This window comes from Petaurus breviceps, unplaced genomic scaffold (assembly GCF_028583685.1).
Source record: "Petaurus breviceps papuanus isolate PSGF00001 unplaced genomic scaffold, PetGlider_PUasm1.0 164, whole genome shotgun sequence".
Taxonomy (NCBI): Eukaryota; Metazoa; Chordata; class Mammalia; order Diprotodontia; family Petauridae; genus Petaurus; species Petaurus breviceps.
In genome coordinates, this window is record NW_027185735.1 from 4,352,240 (window position 1) to 4,369,938 (window position 17,699).

Consider the following 17,699-nt stretch of genomic DNA (forward strand, 5'->3'; position numbering starts at 1 on the left):
AAAAAAAAAAAAAAAGGAAAGTTAGCTCCTTCCATACAGGGAATTTTTTTTGGTGACACCAGCACCAAACAGTATAAAGTTAATATTTGTCAAACTGAAGTGGATATTAAATATAAAGACTCAAAGGTGGTGATCCCTCCCTCATGAATATAGATGTAAAATTTTTAAATAAAATATTAGCAAAAAGACTACAGAAACTTATTACAAGAATAATACAATTTGATCAGGTAGGATTTATTCCAGGAATGCAAGGATGATTTAATATTAGGAAAATATCAGTATAATTGATCATATCAACAATAAAACTAGCAGAAACCATATGATTATCTCAATAGATGCAGAAAAGGCTTTTGACAAAATACAACATCCATTTCTATTAAAACACTAGAAAGTATAGGAATAAATGGAATTTCCTTAAAATAATAGGTAGCATCTATTTAAAGCCATCAGCAAGTGTTATATATAATGGGGATAAGCTAGAAGCATTTCCAATAAGATCAGGGGCAAAACAAGGATGTCCACTATCAGCCCTCTTATTCAATCTGGTACTAGAAATGTTAGCAGCAGCAATTAAAGAGAAAAAAAAGAAATCAAAGGAATCAAATTAGGCAAAGAAGAGACCAAGTTATCACTCTTTGCTGATGATATGAGGATATACTTAGAGAATCCTAATCAAGTAAAAAACTACTTGAGACAAATAAATTTGGCAAAGTTGCAGGATATAAAATAAACCCATATAAATCCTTGGCATTCCTGTATATTTCTAGCAAAATCCAACAGCAAGAGATAGAAAGAGAAATCCCATTTAAAGTTACTGTAGCCATAACTAAATATTTGGGAATCTACCTGCCAAAACAAACCCAGGACCTATATGAACATAACGACAAAACACTTTTCACACAAATAAAGTCAGATCTAACTAATTGGAAAAACATCAATTGCTCCTGTCTGGGTCAAGCTAATATAATAAAAATGACAATTTTACCTAAATTAAATGATATATTTAGTGCCATACCAATCAATCTGCCAAAGTAACAAAATTTATTTGGAAGAACAAAGGATCTAGAATATCAATGGAATTGATGAACAGAAAGGCTAGGGAAGTTGGCCTAGCCATACCAGGTTTTAATCTGTATTATAAAGCAGCAGTCATCAAAACTACTTGGTATTGGCTGAGGAATAGAGTAGTGGATCAATGGAATAGATTGGGTACGCAAGACTCCGCAATCAATGACTATAGTAATCTACTGCTTGATAAACCCAAAGACCCCAGTTTTGAGGATAAGAGCTCACTATTTGACAAAAACTGCTGGGAAAACTGGAATATAGTATGGCAGAAACTGGGCATAGACCATTATCTAACACCATATACTAAAATCAAGTTTAAATGGGTGCATGATCTAGGTATAAAGGCTGATACTGTAAGCAGTCTGGGAAAACAAGGAATAGTTTACATGTCAGATTTATGGAGAGGGGAAGACTTTATGATCAAACGAGAATTAGAGAGTATTATAAAATGCAAAATGGATAATTTTGATTACATTAAATTGAAAAGATTCTGTACAAACAAAGCCAATGTAACTAAGATTAAGAGGGAAATGGAAAATTGGGAAAGAATTTTTACAACCAATGTCTCTGATAAAGGCCTCATTTCTAAAATATACAGAGAAATGAATCAAATCTATAAGAATACAAGTCATTCCCCAATTGATAAATGGTTGTTGTGGTTCAGTATTTTCTGTCATGTTTGACTCTTTGTGGCCCCATTTGGGGTTTTCTTGGCAAAGAAATTGGAGTTGTTCACTATTTTCATCTTTAGTTATTTTTGCAGATCAAGAAACAAAGGCAAAAAGGGTTAAGTAACTTATCCAGGGTCACACAGAGAGATAGTAAGTATCGGAGGCCAAATTTGAACTCAGGTAGTTGAGTCTTCCTCACTCCAGGCCTGGCACTCTATCCACTAGCTACCCAACATAATCTTTATTTCTATGTTTATCTTTTCCTTATCCAATAAGCTATAGCTTTGTAACCAACTGTGCTTTGTAATCAAGAATCAAAGAGGAGAAAAAATTATTTCAGGAAAATCAACACATTTAGTACAAGCTAAAAACTGCATAATTTTTTTTTAACACCCACAGTTCCCCTCCAAGCCAAAGGAAAAAGGGAGGTGCATTTTCTGAATTTTTGGCTAGGGACAAGCTTTTCAGTTTTCATTATTGTCCGTCTAATTTACATGAGTATACTGTTATTATAATATGTAGTAAACCCCATATTTTAAATAATAAGCTTTCAAATAATGAAATATTGCTGTATATACATCAAATAAGCTAACATGGAACCAGAAGACTGTCAAAACTCCTGCATCAAAAGCTTCCAAAAAAAATATGAACTGCTTACAGGCCATGGAGAAGCTCAAGAAGGCTTTTGAAAATCAAGAAAGAGAAGTGGAGGAAAAATTGGGAAGAGAGATGAGAATGATGCAAGAAAATCATGAAAACCAAGTCAACAGCCTGCTAAAGGAGACCCAAAAAATATTTAAGAAAACAGCACCATAAAAAATTGACTAACTCAAATGGCAAAAGGGGGACAAAAAGCCAGTGGGGAGAAGAATGCCTTAAAAAAGTGAATTTGCCAGATGGAAAAGGAATTTCAAAAACTCACTGAAGAGAATAATTCCTTCAAAATTAGATGGGAGCAAGTGGATACTAATAACTTTATGAGAAATCAAGATACTATAAAACAGATCCAAACAAATGAAAAAAGAGAAGGCAATGTGAAATATCTCATTGGAAAAACCACTAAACTGGAAAATACATACAGGAGACATAATTTAAAAATTATTGGACCACCTGAAAGCCATGATAAAAAAAAGCCTAGAAATCATCCTTCAAGGAATTCTCAAGGAAAATTTCCCTGATATTCTAGAACCAGAGGGCAAAATAGAAATGGAAAGAATTCACTGATCACCTCTTGAAAAAGATCCCCAAAATAAAACTCCTAAGAATATCATAGCCAAATTCCAGAGTTCCCAGGTCAAGGAGAAAATATTACAAGCTGTCAGGAAGAAACAATTTGAATATTGTGGAAACATGATCAGGAAAACACAAGATCAAACAGCTTCTCCATTAAGGGATTGAAGGACGTGGAATATGATATTACAGAGATTAAAGGAGCTAGGATTAAAACCAAGAATCACCTATCCAGCAAAACTGAGTATAATGCTTCAGAGGAAAACCTGGTAATTCAATGAAATAGAGGACTTTCAAGTATTCTTGATGGAAAAACCAGAGATGAACAGAAAATTTGAGTTTCAACTACAAGAAGCAAGAGAAGCATGAGAAGGTAAATAGAAAAAAGAAATCATAAGAAACTTATTAAAGTTGAAATATTTACATTCCTACATGGAAAAATGATCATTGTAACTCATAAGACTTTTCTCAGTATGGTGATAGTTGAAGACAATATATATGTATATACATGTTGTAGCAGCAAGCACCCTGGAGTCCCTAGGGTGGCTGCTCACACAGGTTCTTGGATCTGCTTTGATAAAGGAAAGCAACTCAAAATGGGTTAACAAGCTTACTTTAATCAGTCAGACATATATCGTTTACCTTGTTCAGGCGAAAAGGTCAGCACCCCGAACTTCAAAGTATACAGGCAGAATTATCAAGACAGAGACAGATCAAGTAGACAGATTTCAAACTGTCCAACCATTACATCCATACCCAGTCAACATCTGGGTTTCCACATCTGGGTTTTTTCAAAGCCGGGGGACTCTCAACAACGGCTTCCCAGAATTCAGATCAAATCACAGAACACTTCTCAAAGTGAGTCCCAAAACAAAGCTACACATCAGGGCTTATATAGCCTTCTCCTGGCTCAGAGAATGTAACAACCTTATTGACTCACTGGCCAATCAAGAAGTATCTACTGAAAAACAAGCCTCCCACCCCAGGCTTCAGGTGCACTTTAGCCTAGGGGCAGGGAAGATCTTCCAAATTTGCATTCCCATTACACATGTATACATACACATATATGTATAGGAGGGTGTATGTGTGTATAAATACATATGTGAGTGTATGTATATGTGTGTATATGTATACATAGAGGGCACAGGATAAGTTGAATAGGAAGGGATGATATCTAAAAAATAAAATTAAGAGGTGAGAGAGGAATATAATGAGAGAAGGAGAAAGGGAGAGATAGAATAGGGCAAATTATCTCACATAAAAGAGGCAAGAGAAAACTGTTATGATGGAGGGGAAGAGCAGGAAGGTGAAAGGGAATGGGACAACCTTACTTTCACTAAATTTGGCTTAAGGAGGGAATAACATACACATTCATTTGGGTATCTTACCCTACAGGAAAGTAGGGGGGAAGGTAATCAGGGGGAGGTGATAGAAGGGAGAGCAGATTGGGGGAAAGGTAGTTAGAAGCACATACTTTTGAAAAGGGACAGGGTCACAGTAGAAAATAGAATAAGTGGGGGGAGTGGGATAGGATGGAGGGAAATATAGTTATTCTTTCATAATATAACTACTATGGAAACATTTTGGGTAACTACACATGTACAACCTATATTGAGTTGCTTATCTTCCCAGTGGGGGTGGGGGAGGAGGGAAGAAGGAAAAGAATCTAGAAATCAATGTTTTGAAAACAAATGTTAAGAAAAATTGTTTTGTACATGCAACTGGGAAATAAGATATATAGGCACTGGGATATAGAAATCCATCTTGCCCTAGTATAAAGTTAGGGGGCAGATGGAGGAGGATATAAGAGAGAGCAGATTGGGGGAAAGAGTAGTCAGTAGGCTTGCTAACTTGGGGTGGGGGCAGGGGGAAAATGGGGAAAAATTTTTAACTTGAATCTTGTGGAAATGAATGTTGAAAACTAAAAATAAATTTTTTAAAAATAAAAAAAATTTGGAGCCAGATGACATTTGTTCTTCTTTGAAGCAGCTAGGTGGCACAGTAGAAAAATGTTGCATTTGGAATCAGAAAGACCCAAGTTTGACTCTTGCCTTGGACATTTAATTAGTTGTATGACCCTGGGAAAGTCATTTAACCTCTCTCAAACTCAGTTTTCTCATTTGTAAATAGCAGATAATAACAGTACTTACCTCACACGACAGAAGACTCAAATAAGACAATAGAAATTTTTTTTTTTGCAAATGTTAAAGTACTCTTTAAATACTAGCTCCTATTATTAGTAATTCTTTTTTTTGCTTTTTAACTTGCATATGCAATTTTAGTTATTATAACTCACTTTCTTTACCTGCAAAATGACCTAGATGAACTCCAAAGTACCTATCAGTTCTAAATCTATAGTCATAACTTATTTTTAACTAAAAAGTGATTTCTAATTAGAATGTTATTTTTTAAGCAGGTATTTCTTAATAGCTTGAAGAAAAATTTGTTTTCTACAATATTGCAGAGCTCTTCAAAATCTTCTTACTATTAACTTGTCTATCACTTTTAGGTTCATGCTTAAGGTTCTTCTCAGTAGTTCAGTCATTGGATGATGATGTCAGACAACTAATTCCAATATTTGAAGGCATCATAATATGGAAGTATAATTTAAATTTTTTTTTCTTTTTGGAGAGGGGAAGGCAGAGCATTTGGGGTTAAGTGACTTGCCCAAGGTCACACGGCTAATTTTGTGTTAAGCATCTGAGGCCGCATTTGAACTCAGGTCCTCCTGACTCCAAGGCCGGTGCTCTATTCACTGCACCATTTAGCAGCTCCAGATTATATTTCTTTCTAAAGTAAAACGTCTCCTAGGTTCCCCAAATACCTTTTTGCATCATTTGGGAACTTTAGAGGCATGGGAAGCACATATGTCATATAAACATATATGACAACTTCAAGTACCCATACATGTTTGAAATGGGTCAAATAGCTAAGTGCTGCAGAATAATGCAACCCAACCAGCAAGTGTTTGGAATCAGCTATAAAGCAAGTTACTACAAAAACAATTTTATGGTTTTTGTAATAAGCAAAAAACTAATGTTTTACTCCTATTAGCAATGACAGGACTAACTTTAAAGAGGTTCGACAAAGCACCAAGTGGTACGGCACTTGGCACATGCATTCATTCTTTCTACATAAGGACCAAGACATCTATATCCTTACACCTCACAGTTATTGACTATGCTACTACTACGGAGCCACGTCAACGTGAGATTTCTTGAGCCATAGAGAAAAAGATGTAGGAAGGTACATAAGCTGCTTATAAAAGAAATGCAGCAACAATAGAGAAACAGCTTTGTCTGGTGACGTAATGGCTGGCAGTGGGCCAGATTTAGCAGTTCTGGTACAGGAGGACTACTGAAAATACTTCTTTCCCCCGTCACTTTGTGAGTGCTACAGCTCTCTTAGGGGAGTCAGGATGCTAAACAAAAGGCTTTTTTTTTTTTACAATTTAAAATTACAAAAGCATTTGAACATGAAACCCTTTCAAGTGTCGGCCACTTAAATTTAGAATGGAAGGTATTCATGGTAAAAGGTAAATTCCTCACCAATAACCCCGGGTTAGCGTCCAGTTGAGTCCTTAACAAAAACTTGTCTCTCTCATACATTCTGGGAGGCTATATCTGGCACCCTCTCCACCCCCCTTCCGCCCGGACTCCCAGCCCCAAGTCCCATTTCCCTTTTCTCCCTGCTCCTCCTTACCTCTGCCAGGTAGATGTTGAGGAGGCAGAGTGTGGAGAACTGGAGGCAGGAAGGAAAGCAGTAAAGTAGCCAGCGGGAGAAGAAATGGAGGTTAGAGGGTGGCCAGAGAATGGGCAGGGAACCGCCGAGGGAGAAGGCGACAGAGAAAAGAGTGGTCCTGAGTGATGCCCACGAAAGGCAGAGGAAGAGGCAGAGGCTCTGGTAACTCAGCCGCCGCTCTCCGTAAAGGAGAAGCCGCCACAGTTGCAGGCAGGCAAATGAGAAGAGGGCAGCGTATAAGGAGGTATGCAGGATGCTCAGCGCAAGCTGCACGGAGCCAGGCACCACAGAGGCAGCTGCTGCTCCTTCGTCTTCCTCCATTCTACTGCTGGCCATTGTCGCTCCCCCCCCCCCTCCCACCAGCCTCAAAAGCGGCTGGGGAGCCCCTGACAGTCACGCTCATGAAAGGGGCTGAAGGTGGGAGGCACAGCGGGCAGGAAAAGACCGAACTTGGAGCCTCCACAGTCTAGGGGAAATAAAAGGATTTCCTCGTCACACCCCTCCCACCCCAGCCTACGGGAACGATAAAGACAAGATCCCAAAGCCTCGGCCGAATCTTGAAGGCTTCGCGCTTCCGGGGGTGAGGGTGGGGGAAAGATTTGGGTTCCTCTTTCTGCGGCTCTACAGTAGCCAAAAAACAACTCTGGACTAAAACAATCAGCTGAGGAGCGGGAGCGTTTGAGCAGCTCGCTCGGCACCTCAGGCTCGCCGGGATTGGCTCAGCTGGGCACGCCTCCAGAGAGCCCAAGTCCCAGGGCCACTGACCGTAGGACCCATCTTTGGAAAGCCGCAGCTCGGGATTGGGCGGCGGCTTTCTCCCACTTACGTTGCTTACTGGGCCAGTGTCAGCTCCTGCAGCTCATTTCGTTGGAGGACTCCTGCGCCCTTTGTCACTTATGGGCTGCTCCGGACCCGCCTTCTTTTCCCCCATTGGCTTCAGGAACGTCTGCGTAAATAACTTGAGGAAAAGGCAAAACCTTGGGGAATTGCTTTTCCTTTTATTGGTTGGGGGCGGAGAATCCCCCTCAGGTAGGCGTAGTTTAGTCTGCCGGTGTTGGTCTAGTGAAGATGTAGAGCTTGCCTGACGTAGAACTACCTACGGGAGGATTTATCCTTTAGCTCTGCTTCGCTTCCATAGCCACTTCCTTCTGCTTCCTCAGGAGCTGCAGCATTTTTGGGCTGCCTCTTCCCCACGGTGTGGAGAGACTGGGCCACAGACAGTGCCTAGGAATACCAGGCAGGTGAGTCATGGTGGTTTGTTTCTTTTTTTTAACTTGGAGTCAATGTTGACTCCTCTCACCTAGTCTTTTATCCTTACCCCCATTAGATGAGCCAATTGCTGTAGGCTGGGCTGCAGGGGGGGGGGGAAGGGGGGGAAGGCCTAAGCCCCCCCCCCCCCCTTTTTTCGGTATGGAATGTGCCGTTTTGTACGTCTGGTAAAATCTATGGACCCCTTTTCACAATGTTTTTAAATGCACAAAATAGAACACATAGAATGACAAAGAAAACTCGTAATATTGAAATAGTTAACAAAATTTTTATTTAAAAAAGTTCACAGACCGCAAATCAAGAACCCCTGCTCCAGGCTGTGGTGTAATATTTGTCGGTTGAGGTAGATTGACTCTACCTTTTGTAGTTGGATAATTTCTCTCACTCTTCCTGGGGAGTTTTACTGGGGGTGAGGGTTGGGAGGGAAACTAGGCAAAGTTTCAGAGTTAAGGTTTGGTTGGTAATGTAAAGCCCACACATCCCTAATTTGCAAGGTGTCTACCATAGAGAAAGGAGATGGGAAGGGAGTCAGGTGGACACCAGGACTGGGAAATTGGGAACTTCTCAACCTCTTTACTCCTGAATTTGTGCTTAAGGACAGGTTAAACAGGAAGGTGGGATTTGAAGGGAAGTTTGAAGAAGAGGAGGTTCCTTTAAATTGGTCTGGGAAGATGGCATAAGAATGTCTAGAAAAAAGGACGATAGGCAAAAGATAGGTGAGGATGAGGGATTCTGTGACTGCTTTGTTGAAGACATTGATGGCACACCAGTAGTTTGATTTTGATATGTCTTTTTGAAAGTCTGTAGGAACTCTGAAATGTTTTGAGCACTTAATATGTGTACCTGTTGTTTACAGTGATAGATGTGTAAGCTCATGGAGATCGGGAACTGTTAAATTTTTGTCTTTGTCTCTCTTTTTCCTAGTTCTTAGTAGTGGCCATCTCTTTCAAAGACCTTTACTCAAGGAGGGACATAATGTGTGGTTGGATCGATTTTAGAACTTCTTTCTTAGGAAGAAATAAAACTCATGGGCATTGTTAAGGAGATAAGCATTTATTGACTTTCGCTCAGACACTTTTCCTCTTTTGACATTTTTATCAAAAATCAAGAAACTCTTGACTTTTTTTAAGAGTAGAAAGCTTTACATGATTTTTCCGTGTGTAAATTTTTATTTTTTTTTTAAATTAGGATGTGAAAGATGAGAATTTCTACTAAATTTTGTTTTTCAGAATCTAATATCATGCAACAAAAATCACTCATTTTGCTAATTGGCTCTTTTACCCATATTATTTATGCATCATGAAGCACCTAGCAAAAAAAAAAAACCCAGAAATATGAAATTCAGTTTTTGTTGGTTTTGGATGCAATTTTTACCACTCCCAAGAGAATTGTGTTTTCATTGTTAATGAAAATAGATTTTATAGTTATCATCTTTCTGTCTCTCTCTCTCTCGTGATTTTACTAGTGTAGGGAGCTCCTCATGTAGAAATTCCATCTATTAAGTCAGGTTAGCAACTATTTGTAATATAGTTGTTACCTTGGGCACAGAGAGGTTGTTACTTATCTATGTTCACACTTTTTAAGAGATGGGAATGAAATTCAAGTCTTATAATGTCTACAGAGAACTGCCTTATCACTAGATGGATATGTTGTGTAAAATATTTTACTCGTTTATTGATGGTTTGCTATCAACAAATATATAGTTTTGTGTATAGATTGTGAATTAAATGCAGAATTAATATTTTGTAAAAAGTACTGCTATTTTATTCTATCCTTTTTCTGCAGACATATTGATATATTAGAATATATTCTAGATACTGTGATAGGTGCTGGAAATACAAATTCAAGAATGAGATAGTTTCTGTTCTTAAGATTTTACTGAGAGGATACAGCATGTTCAAAGATAAATAAAAGGTATGTACAAAGTAATTGGGGAGAGGGAAGACTAACAACTGGGGAAATTAGGAAAGGCATCTTGTATGCTGTAGTACTTGAACTGATTCTTGAAGGAACCTAAGGATTCCAAGAGGTTAGAGGTAAGAAAGAACATTTCAGCTATCTGGGAAAGCCTGTGTAAAGGCATGGAAGTGAGAGCTGAAATGTCCTGTATGGAGGAAAGCAGTTTGGGATGCTAGAAGAATAAAATGTAGCATGCAAAGATGGATAGGAGCCAGGTTGTAAAGGATTTTAAATACCAAACAGTAGAATCTGTTTTTTATTCTAGAGATAAGAGAGGTTAATTTAAATTTCTTAAGCAAGGGAGAGTGTAGTTAGGTTTAAACTTTAGGAATATAATTTTTGAAGCTTTCTGGAGTATGGATCTAAATGAGAAAGGGTTGAATACAGGGAGACCATTCTGGAGACTATTGCAATAGTTCAGTCTGGAGGTGTCATGGATATTTTGTTCATACTTGTGGGATATTCACAAGTTAGGAGGGATTTCAGAGGCTATCATGTCCAAACCCTTAACTTGAACAAGAATCCTCTGTATCACATAGCTTTGCTTTACCCTGAGCTCCCATAGTTTCCCCCCTCTGATTCTGAAAATAATCTTTCCATCCTCAAATTTTCCTAAAACAAAATGACCAGATTTCTTCTTTGAGTCCAAATTAATCTCCTTTACCTTACTAACCATAGGAAATTTGCTTTTATCTTTCTTGACAGATATGTTAAGTTGTGTCTTGTTTTTTGTTCTATTAAGAAATAAATTTCTCCCTAAAGGAAATATTTAAGCATTCAAAGTTACAGAATTCCCATTGTTTTAGATGATTACTAACATTTTGGAAGGATATGTTGTAGCACCAATGCAATATTCACAGGACTGACGGCAACTATGAATATGCAGGCATAGTGCTCAATCTCAAAATGTAATAGACTCTCCACATGGAAGACAGAAGCAAAACATTTATTCTGACACCAGAAAACCAAATCCTCAAACCAGAAAGCCGAATCCATCATAGTAGCAAAGAAGTTAATAAGCAATAACACCACAGAGAGCCACACCAGCCTTTGCCCTTCCCACAAACCAACACTCTCAAGCCTAGCTGTCTGCCTGTGTGAGTCTTCTCCTCCCTCATTCTATAACTGCTCTAACTCCCAGCTTCCTGTGGGCTGTGCTGCACTTTTCAGCAAATTCCTCCCACCACAGGTTCCATGTGATTACATTCAACCTATTAGGGGGCAGGCAAGATTTTCAAATGGGGGGGGGCGGAGCCAAGATGGCGGAGTAGAAGCACGACCCTCCCGCAGCTCCGGCTTCCACCCTCCCCAATCCATGTAAAAAGGGGACTCTAAACAAACTTTGGAGCTGTGGAACCCACAAAATGACACAGAGAAGCTAACCTCCCGCTGAGAACAGCCCGGCAGGCCGGCAGGAATCGGCCAGCGCAGCGCTCTGGGAGCCGAGCCCAGCCCCACGCCGAGGCTTTAGCCCCAGGGCGGGCCTGACCAGCCGCCAGCCAGAGGGACTCCAGATCAGCAGCAGCTGTGGCCGTTTCCAGATTTATCAACACATAGATGCGAAGGACAAGGTGAGAGGCCAGTGCATTCTGGATTTTGGGACCCAGTAAGTGGGAGTGCGTGGCTTTTACCCCCGGGGCGAGAAACCTCTGAGACGCCGGCACAGCCTGCCAGCACCACGTGGCGGCTTCAGCTCCTGGCCTGCAGAGTGTAGGGGGACCAAGCACCAGTCTGAGGGGTCATTGCTCTTGCTTTAACCTGCTTGGATCTGGATTGCAGGCTAGGGTGGAGGTCCTGGGGTGTGTGTCCAGCTTGCCAGAGCGTGTGGAGACCTCAGAGAGGGCACCCATCTAATACCTCTGGCAGCTGAGAAAACCCCAGCGTTTGGGACGAAAACTCCCCTGTCTGGTGGCAGAGTCCTACTGTGGCAAAAAGCCCAAAAGTCAAATCAGTGAGTGGCAAAATGAGCAGGCAAAGGAAACAAAGCAGACAGAAGATTCCAACATTACACTCCTATTTTGGGGATAAGAAGGAGCAAGGCATGGAAAGGAGGAAAACAGTGAAGTCAGAACTCCTGCACCAAAAGCTTCAAAGGAAAATACAAGCTGGTTACAGGCTATAGAGGACCTTAAGAAGCAGATAAGAGAAGTGGAGGAAAAATTGGGAAGAGAAATGAGAACAATGCAAGAAAATTATGAAATGAGAGTCAACAGCCTGACTGAAGAAAATAATACCTTAAAAAACAGACTGACTCAAATGGCAAAGGAGGCTCAGAAAGGCAATGAGGAGAAGAATGCCTTAAAAAGTCGAATTTGCCAGATGGAAAAAGAATCTCAAAAGCTCATTGAGGAGAATCATTGCTTCAGAATTAGATTGGAGCAAATGGAAGCTAATGACTTTATGAGAAATCAAGATGCTGTTAAACAGATCCAAACAAATGAAAAAATAGAAGGCAATGTGAAATATCTCATGGGAAAAACCACTGACCTGGAAAATAGATCCAGGAGAGATTATTTAAAAATTATTGGACTGCCTGAGAGCCATGACCAAAGTAAGAGCCTGGAAAGCATCCTCCAGGAAATTCTCAAAGAAAACTGCCCTGATGTTTTAGAACGAGAGGGCAAAATAGAGGTTGAAAGAATCCACCGATCACCTCCTGAAAAAGATCCCAAAAAGAAAACTCCTAGGAATATTATAGCCAGGTTCCAGAATTCCCAGATTAAGGAGAGAATATTACAAGCAGCCAGGAAGAAACAATTTGAATATTGTGGAAACACTATCAGGATAACCCAAGATCTGACAGTTTCTACACTGAGGGATCGAAGGGCCTGGAATGTGATATTCCAGAGGTCAAGGGAGCTGGGATTAAAACCAAGAGTCACCTACCCAGCAAAACTGAGTATCCTGTTTCAGGGGAAAATATGGTCATTCAATGGAATACAGGACTTTCAAGCATTCTTGCTGAAAAAACCAGAGCTGAATAGAAAATTTTACATTCAGATACAAGAAGCAAGAGAAGCATGAGAAGGTAAACAGGGAAAAGAAATCATAAGGAACTTATCAAAGTTGAATTATTTTTTTTTTAAGCAATTGGGGTTGAGTGGCTTGCTTGGGGTTGCACGGCCAGTTGTTGTTTCTGGGTGTGGTGCTGGGTGTCTGGGCCCGGATTTGATCTGGGTCGTCCCGGCACTGAGGCCGGTGCTCTTGCTTGCTGAGCCACTTGGCCAAAGTTGAACTATTAACATTCCTACATGGAAAAACAATAATTGTAACTTATGAAACTTTTCTCAGTAGTTGAAGGGATTAGAAATATATATATATATATACATATATATATATGTCTTTATATGAGGGTATGCAGGCATATGAATACATATGTGAATGTGTGTATATATGTTTACAGGTATACATAGATAGAGGGCATGGGACCAATTTAACAGGAAGGGATGATACTTAAAAGGTGAAATTAAGAGGTGAGAGGGATATAATGAGAGGAGATGGGGAGAGACAGAGTGGGGCAACTATCTCATACAGAAGAGGTAAGGGAAAATGGTTACAATGGAGGGGAAGAATAGGAAGGCAAAAGGGAATGGGTCAACCTTATTCCTATTGAATCTGGCTTGAGGAGGGAGGGAAATACACACTAAATAGGGGATCTCACCCTCCAGGAGAATAGGGGGGGAGAGGATGTGAGGGGGGATGATGGAAGGGAGGGCAGGCTGGGGGGGAGGGAAGTTGGAAGCACCCACTTTTGAAAAGGGACAGGATCAAAGTAGAGAATAGAACAAGTGGGATGTGGGATAGGAGGGAGGGAAATATAGTCAGTCTTTTACAATATATCTGCTATGTTATTGTTTTGCATTAGCCACACATGTACAACCTATACTGAACTGCTTATCTTCCCAGTAAGGGTGGGTGATAAGGGAGGAAGGGAATGAATCTGGAATTCAAAGTTTTAAAATCAAATGTTTAAATATAAATATACTATTATCAATATTGTTTTACATGTAATTGGGAAATATAGAGATCCACCATGCCCTACTGGAAAAGTTTAAACGGGTATGGGAGAAAATATGGGAGAGAGCAGATCAGAGGTGGGGATATCCTGTGGGACTGCTGTTTTGGGGGGATGGGTGGGGGAAAAACGGGGAGAAAATTTGTAACTCAAAATCTGGTGGAAACGAACGATGTAAATCAGAAGTTAATAAAGCATTTTAAAAAAAAGAAAAAAAAAAGATTTTCAAATCAGGGAAGGTCTTCAAATTCCCTTAGGCTTATTAAGGGGCAGGGAAGGTCTTCAGATTCCCATTACCATTACATTTGGCCCCAAGATCTTTCATGTCCCTTATGTAGCAAAAATATGCTAACAATACATTTCATTACATAGGTTAATGGGAGTTTAGGGACAACTGGTGTCAACAGAACTTTACAACAATATAACAGGGATAACAGAAAATAAGCATATTAAACAGTATCTTACAATGAGGGCTTAAGCACAGGCCCTCTGTCATTCCCACCTTGAACAAATGGGGCTCAAAATCTAGGGGTAAGGGGTGAAGGTCTCTTCTCCCATAGCTACTTCCTGCTGAAATTGGACATAGAACTAACTGTCTTTTGCCCAAGAGGTCCCATTCGAGAGGTCAGCTCTCTAACTGGCATCTGTAGCTTGGTCAACACCAGGTCCAGGGGTGACATATCACAGTCATGGACAATGGGTGACATCCATCTTAAGTGATCAGGCATCTGCAGGTAGAGGGTATCAAGCCTACAGGAAACAAATCTCGCAAATAAGTTTAACAGACAAAAAGCCAAAAAGAAATAGATATAGGGTCAGCTGTGCTTCTGGAGTCCATGAACTCACTATCATGGCCTCATTCACTGAAGAATGTATAAGTTGAGGGTACAATTTGGTAATCATCTTCTCCTGAATAAACAACAGTTACGGTATTATCTTTCCCATGTGCTATAATCTCTGCAGCCTTTGGAACATTGTCTGGCTTCTACTTTACCCATACTTTACCTCCCAATTTTGTTCAATCAGTAGTACCAAACCCTTTAGTTTCTCTGGTAGTTATTTTGGAAGGAGGGTCAGTATTCATAAGGGGTATTATTTGACAAGGAATAATAATCACTTGAACTATTCTATCATTTTTACAAAACTGTATGGGTTCTTCACCAAAATTTTGGAATGTCACAATAATTTCTCTTTGATAATTAGAATCTATTACTCCAGATAATACATGTATTCCTTGAGCTGCTAATACTGATTTAGGTAATATTTGTCCAAAATGATTTTTAGGAATTCTCATATACATTCCAGTAGAGATTTATTTTATTTCTTTTCGATCCAACAAAAAGTCCTCTAAACAATGTAAAACATATCCTGCCAAACCAGGTGTTCCTGAATATGATGCTGGGACATCTTCCCTCACTGTCCAATAGTCAATATTTAGGATCTTCTGTGTTTGTTGCTTTCTAATTTGCAGATTTGGGTTCATCATTCTGACTGGATGTGTACTTTCTCCCAGTGATGTATTATTCAAATTACATAAGGCAGTGAACAAATTATCCTTCCAATGTTGATATGAATTATTAGAACTTAATTTTCTTAACTATTCTTTCAATAACCCATTCATTCTTTCAGTTAACCCAGATACTTGTGGATAACATGGAATATGATATATCCATTCTATATTATTTAATATACAATATCTCTTCATTGCTTTTGAAATGTGCCCCATTTTCACTTTGAATCTGTATTGGGGTTCCATAATGTAGACATGATATCTAGAGTTTTACAGATGTTTTTCTGGGTTGCATTCTTATAAGGACAAGCCACTAGTATACCTGAATAGGTGTCAACACAAATACTTATAAATTTTCATCCTTTATCTTGGGGTAAGGGACCAATATAATCTATTTGCCAAATTTGGGCTAGAACTTTTCCCCTTGCTATAACTCCAGTTATTACCTGAGGAACAGTTCGTTCCTTTCCAGTTGACATATATGGCATTCTTCTGCTCCTTGCTTTAACAATGAATGAAAGAAACTAATACCTCAATCCTGTGCCCATTGGTGTATGGCCTGGACCCCTAAATGGCTGACCTTTTGATGGACTCATTTTTTAGTACTGGATCATTGGTTGGTGTCAGAGTAGGGACAGTATGTTGAATAGCAATCTTTGGTAGTCGATCAGCGTATGCATTGTACTCACATTCTGGTGTGGCGAGGGCCTCTTGAGCATCTGCATGAAAAATTGACAAGTTAGTGACCAAAGACATGCCCCATATTTCTTCCCATAATTCTTTGTCCCAGACTTGTTTACTATGAATTTCCCAATTTTGATTTTTCCACATGGGCATCCATGTAACTAACCCATTAGGTACTGCCCATGAATCAATAAATATATGACACTGTCCTCCTTGTTCTGTTTTAATGACTTGATGTACTGCCATAAGTTCAGTATGTTGACTATTTCCACCTATTCAAATACTTTTCAAACTCTGCCTAGTACATGGGTTATAGGCTACTGCTTTCCAGTGCCTTTTGTGAGCCAAATATTTTACTGTCCCATCAGTAAACCATGCATACTTCTTCTGTTCTTCATTTAATCCTTCATATCCTTTATTCCATTTTACCAAGGACTGTACCAACTGTTGCTTTGGCTCAGGAGGTGTATCATTTCCCTCAGTATCTATATTTGCTATAGATTCATGTAAAATAGAAACTTTGCTTTTACATGTTTTAGCTCTATTTTGGATATACCATTTCCATTTAATTATGCTTGCCTCCTGTGCATGTCCAATTCTGTGAAAAGCTGGGGTACTCATAACCAGGTCTTATTTGGAATTCCAGGCCTTAATATCACTTCATGGCACTGAGACAGTTGTTCATTCTCTACCAAAGCCCAATATTCATCTAACAGTTGCTTTTCAAAAACTCCAGAGGATGGAAGTTTCCTAGACCAAAATCCTAAGGGTGCATTTTGACTTGTTTCTGCCATAAACTCCAGTTTCCATGATCATCCTGTACGGTCACTTGTAATTCCACTGGACCATTTTGCATAGGTCATAAATCTAGAACCAATTGTATAGCAGCCTTGGCTTCTTCAAAAGCTTTACTCTGCTCAAGTCCCCATTCAAATTCATTTTTCTTCCAAGTAACTTTTATATAAAGGTTTCAAAATCTATCCCAGATGCAGAATGTGATGTCTTCAATATCCAAAGAATCCTATACATTTTGGGGTCTCTTTCTTATTGGTAGGAGTAGGAAATTCCTGAATCTTTTTTTGGGCTTATGGAAGAATCTCTTGCAGCCCCTTATTTCCATTGTATACCCCAAAATTTTGCATTTTGAGCTGGTCCTTGAATCTTTGCAGGGTTAATGTCCCACCCTTTGCTTTTTATATGCTCAACTAAAAGTGTCAAACTCTTCTCCACTCCTATTACATTTTTTCCCTGTATCATAACATCTTCTTAGGCTTATTAAGGGGCAGAGAAGATCTTCAAATTCCCATTTCCATTATATGCATTTTTAATGGAAATTTGAAAATATTGCTTTGGTTATATATAAATATTACTAGATTGGCACAGTGAATGGTTTCTTTTTTTAAAAAAACCAATGGTATTTATTCTAATTACACATAAATGCAATTTTCAGCTTACTTTTTTGTCTTTATTAATTTGTTTGTTTACTTTTAGTTTACAAGATTCAGTTCCCCAGTTTTTTGAGTTTCAAATTTTCTTCCTCTCCCTCCCCCCC

General features: G+C 39.3%; 2 protein-coding genes across 2 annotated transcripts in view; one reads left to right on the forward strand and one right to left on the reverse strand.

Moving 5' to 3' along the window:
• The window catches only part of GPR137C (G protein-coupled receptor 137C), a 38,059-nt gene extending 30,553 nt beyond the window's left edge, over positions 1-7,506 (reverse strand). Inside the window, 1 exon segment of the mRNA XM_069082233.1 lies at positions 6,672-7,506. Within this exon segment, the coding sequence (XP_068938334.1) occupies positions 6,672-7,046 (375 nt within the window). The 5' untranslated portion in view covers positions 7,047-7,506.
• Positions 7,507-7,553: 47 nt separating this feature from the next.
• The window catches only part of TXNDC16 (thioredoxin domain containing 16), a 168,476-nt gene continuing 158,330 nt past the window's right edge, over positions 7,554-17,699 (forward strand). The window contains exon 1 of the mRNA XM_069082230.1: positions 7,554-7,951. The gene's annotated coding sequence lies outside the window, so the exon portion shown is untranslated. The remainder of the gene's footprint in view (positions 7,952-17,699) is intronic.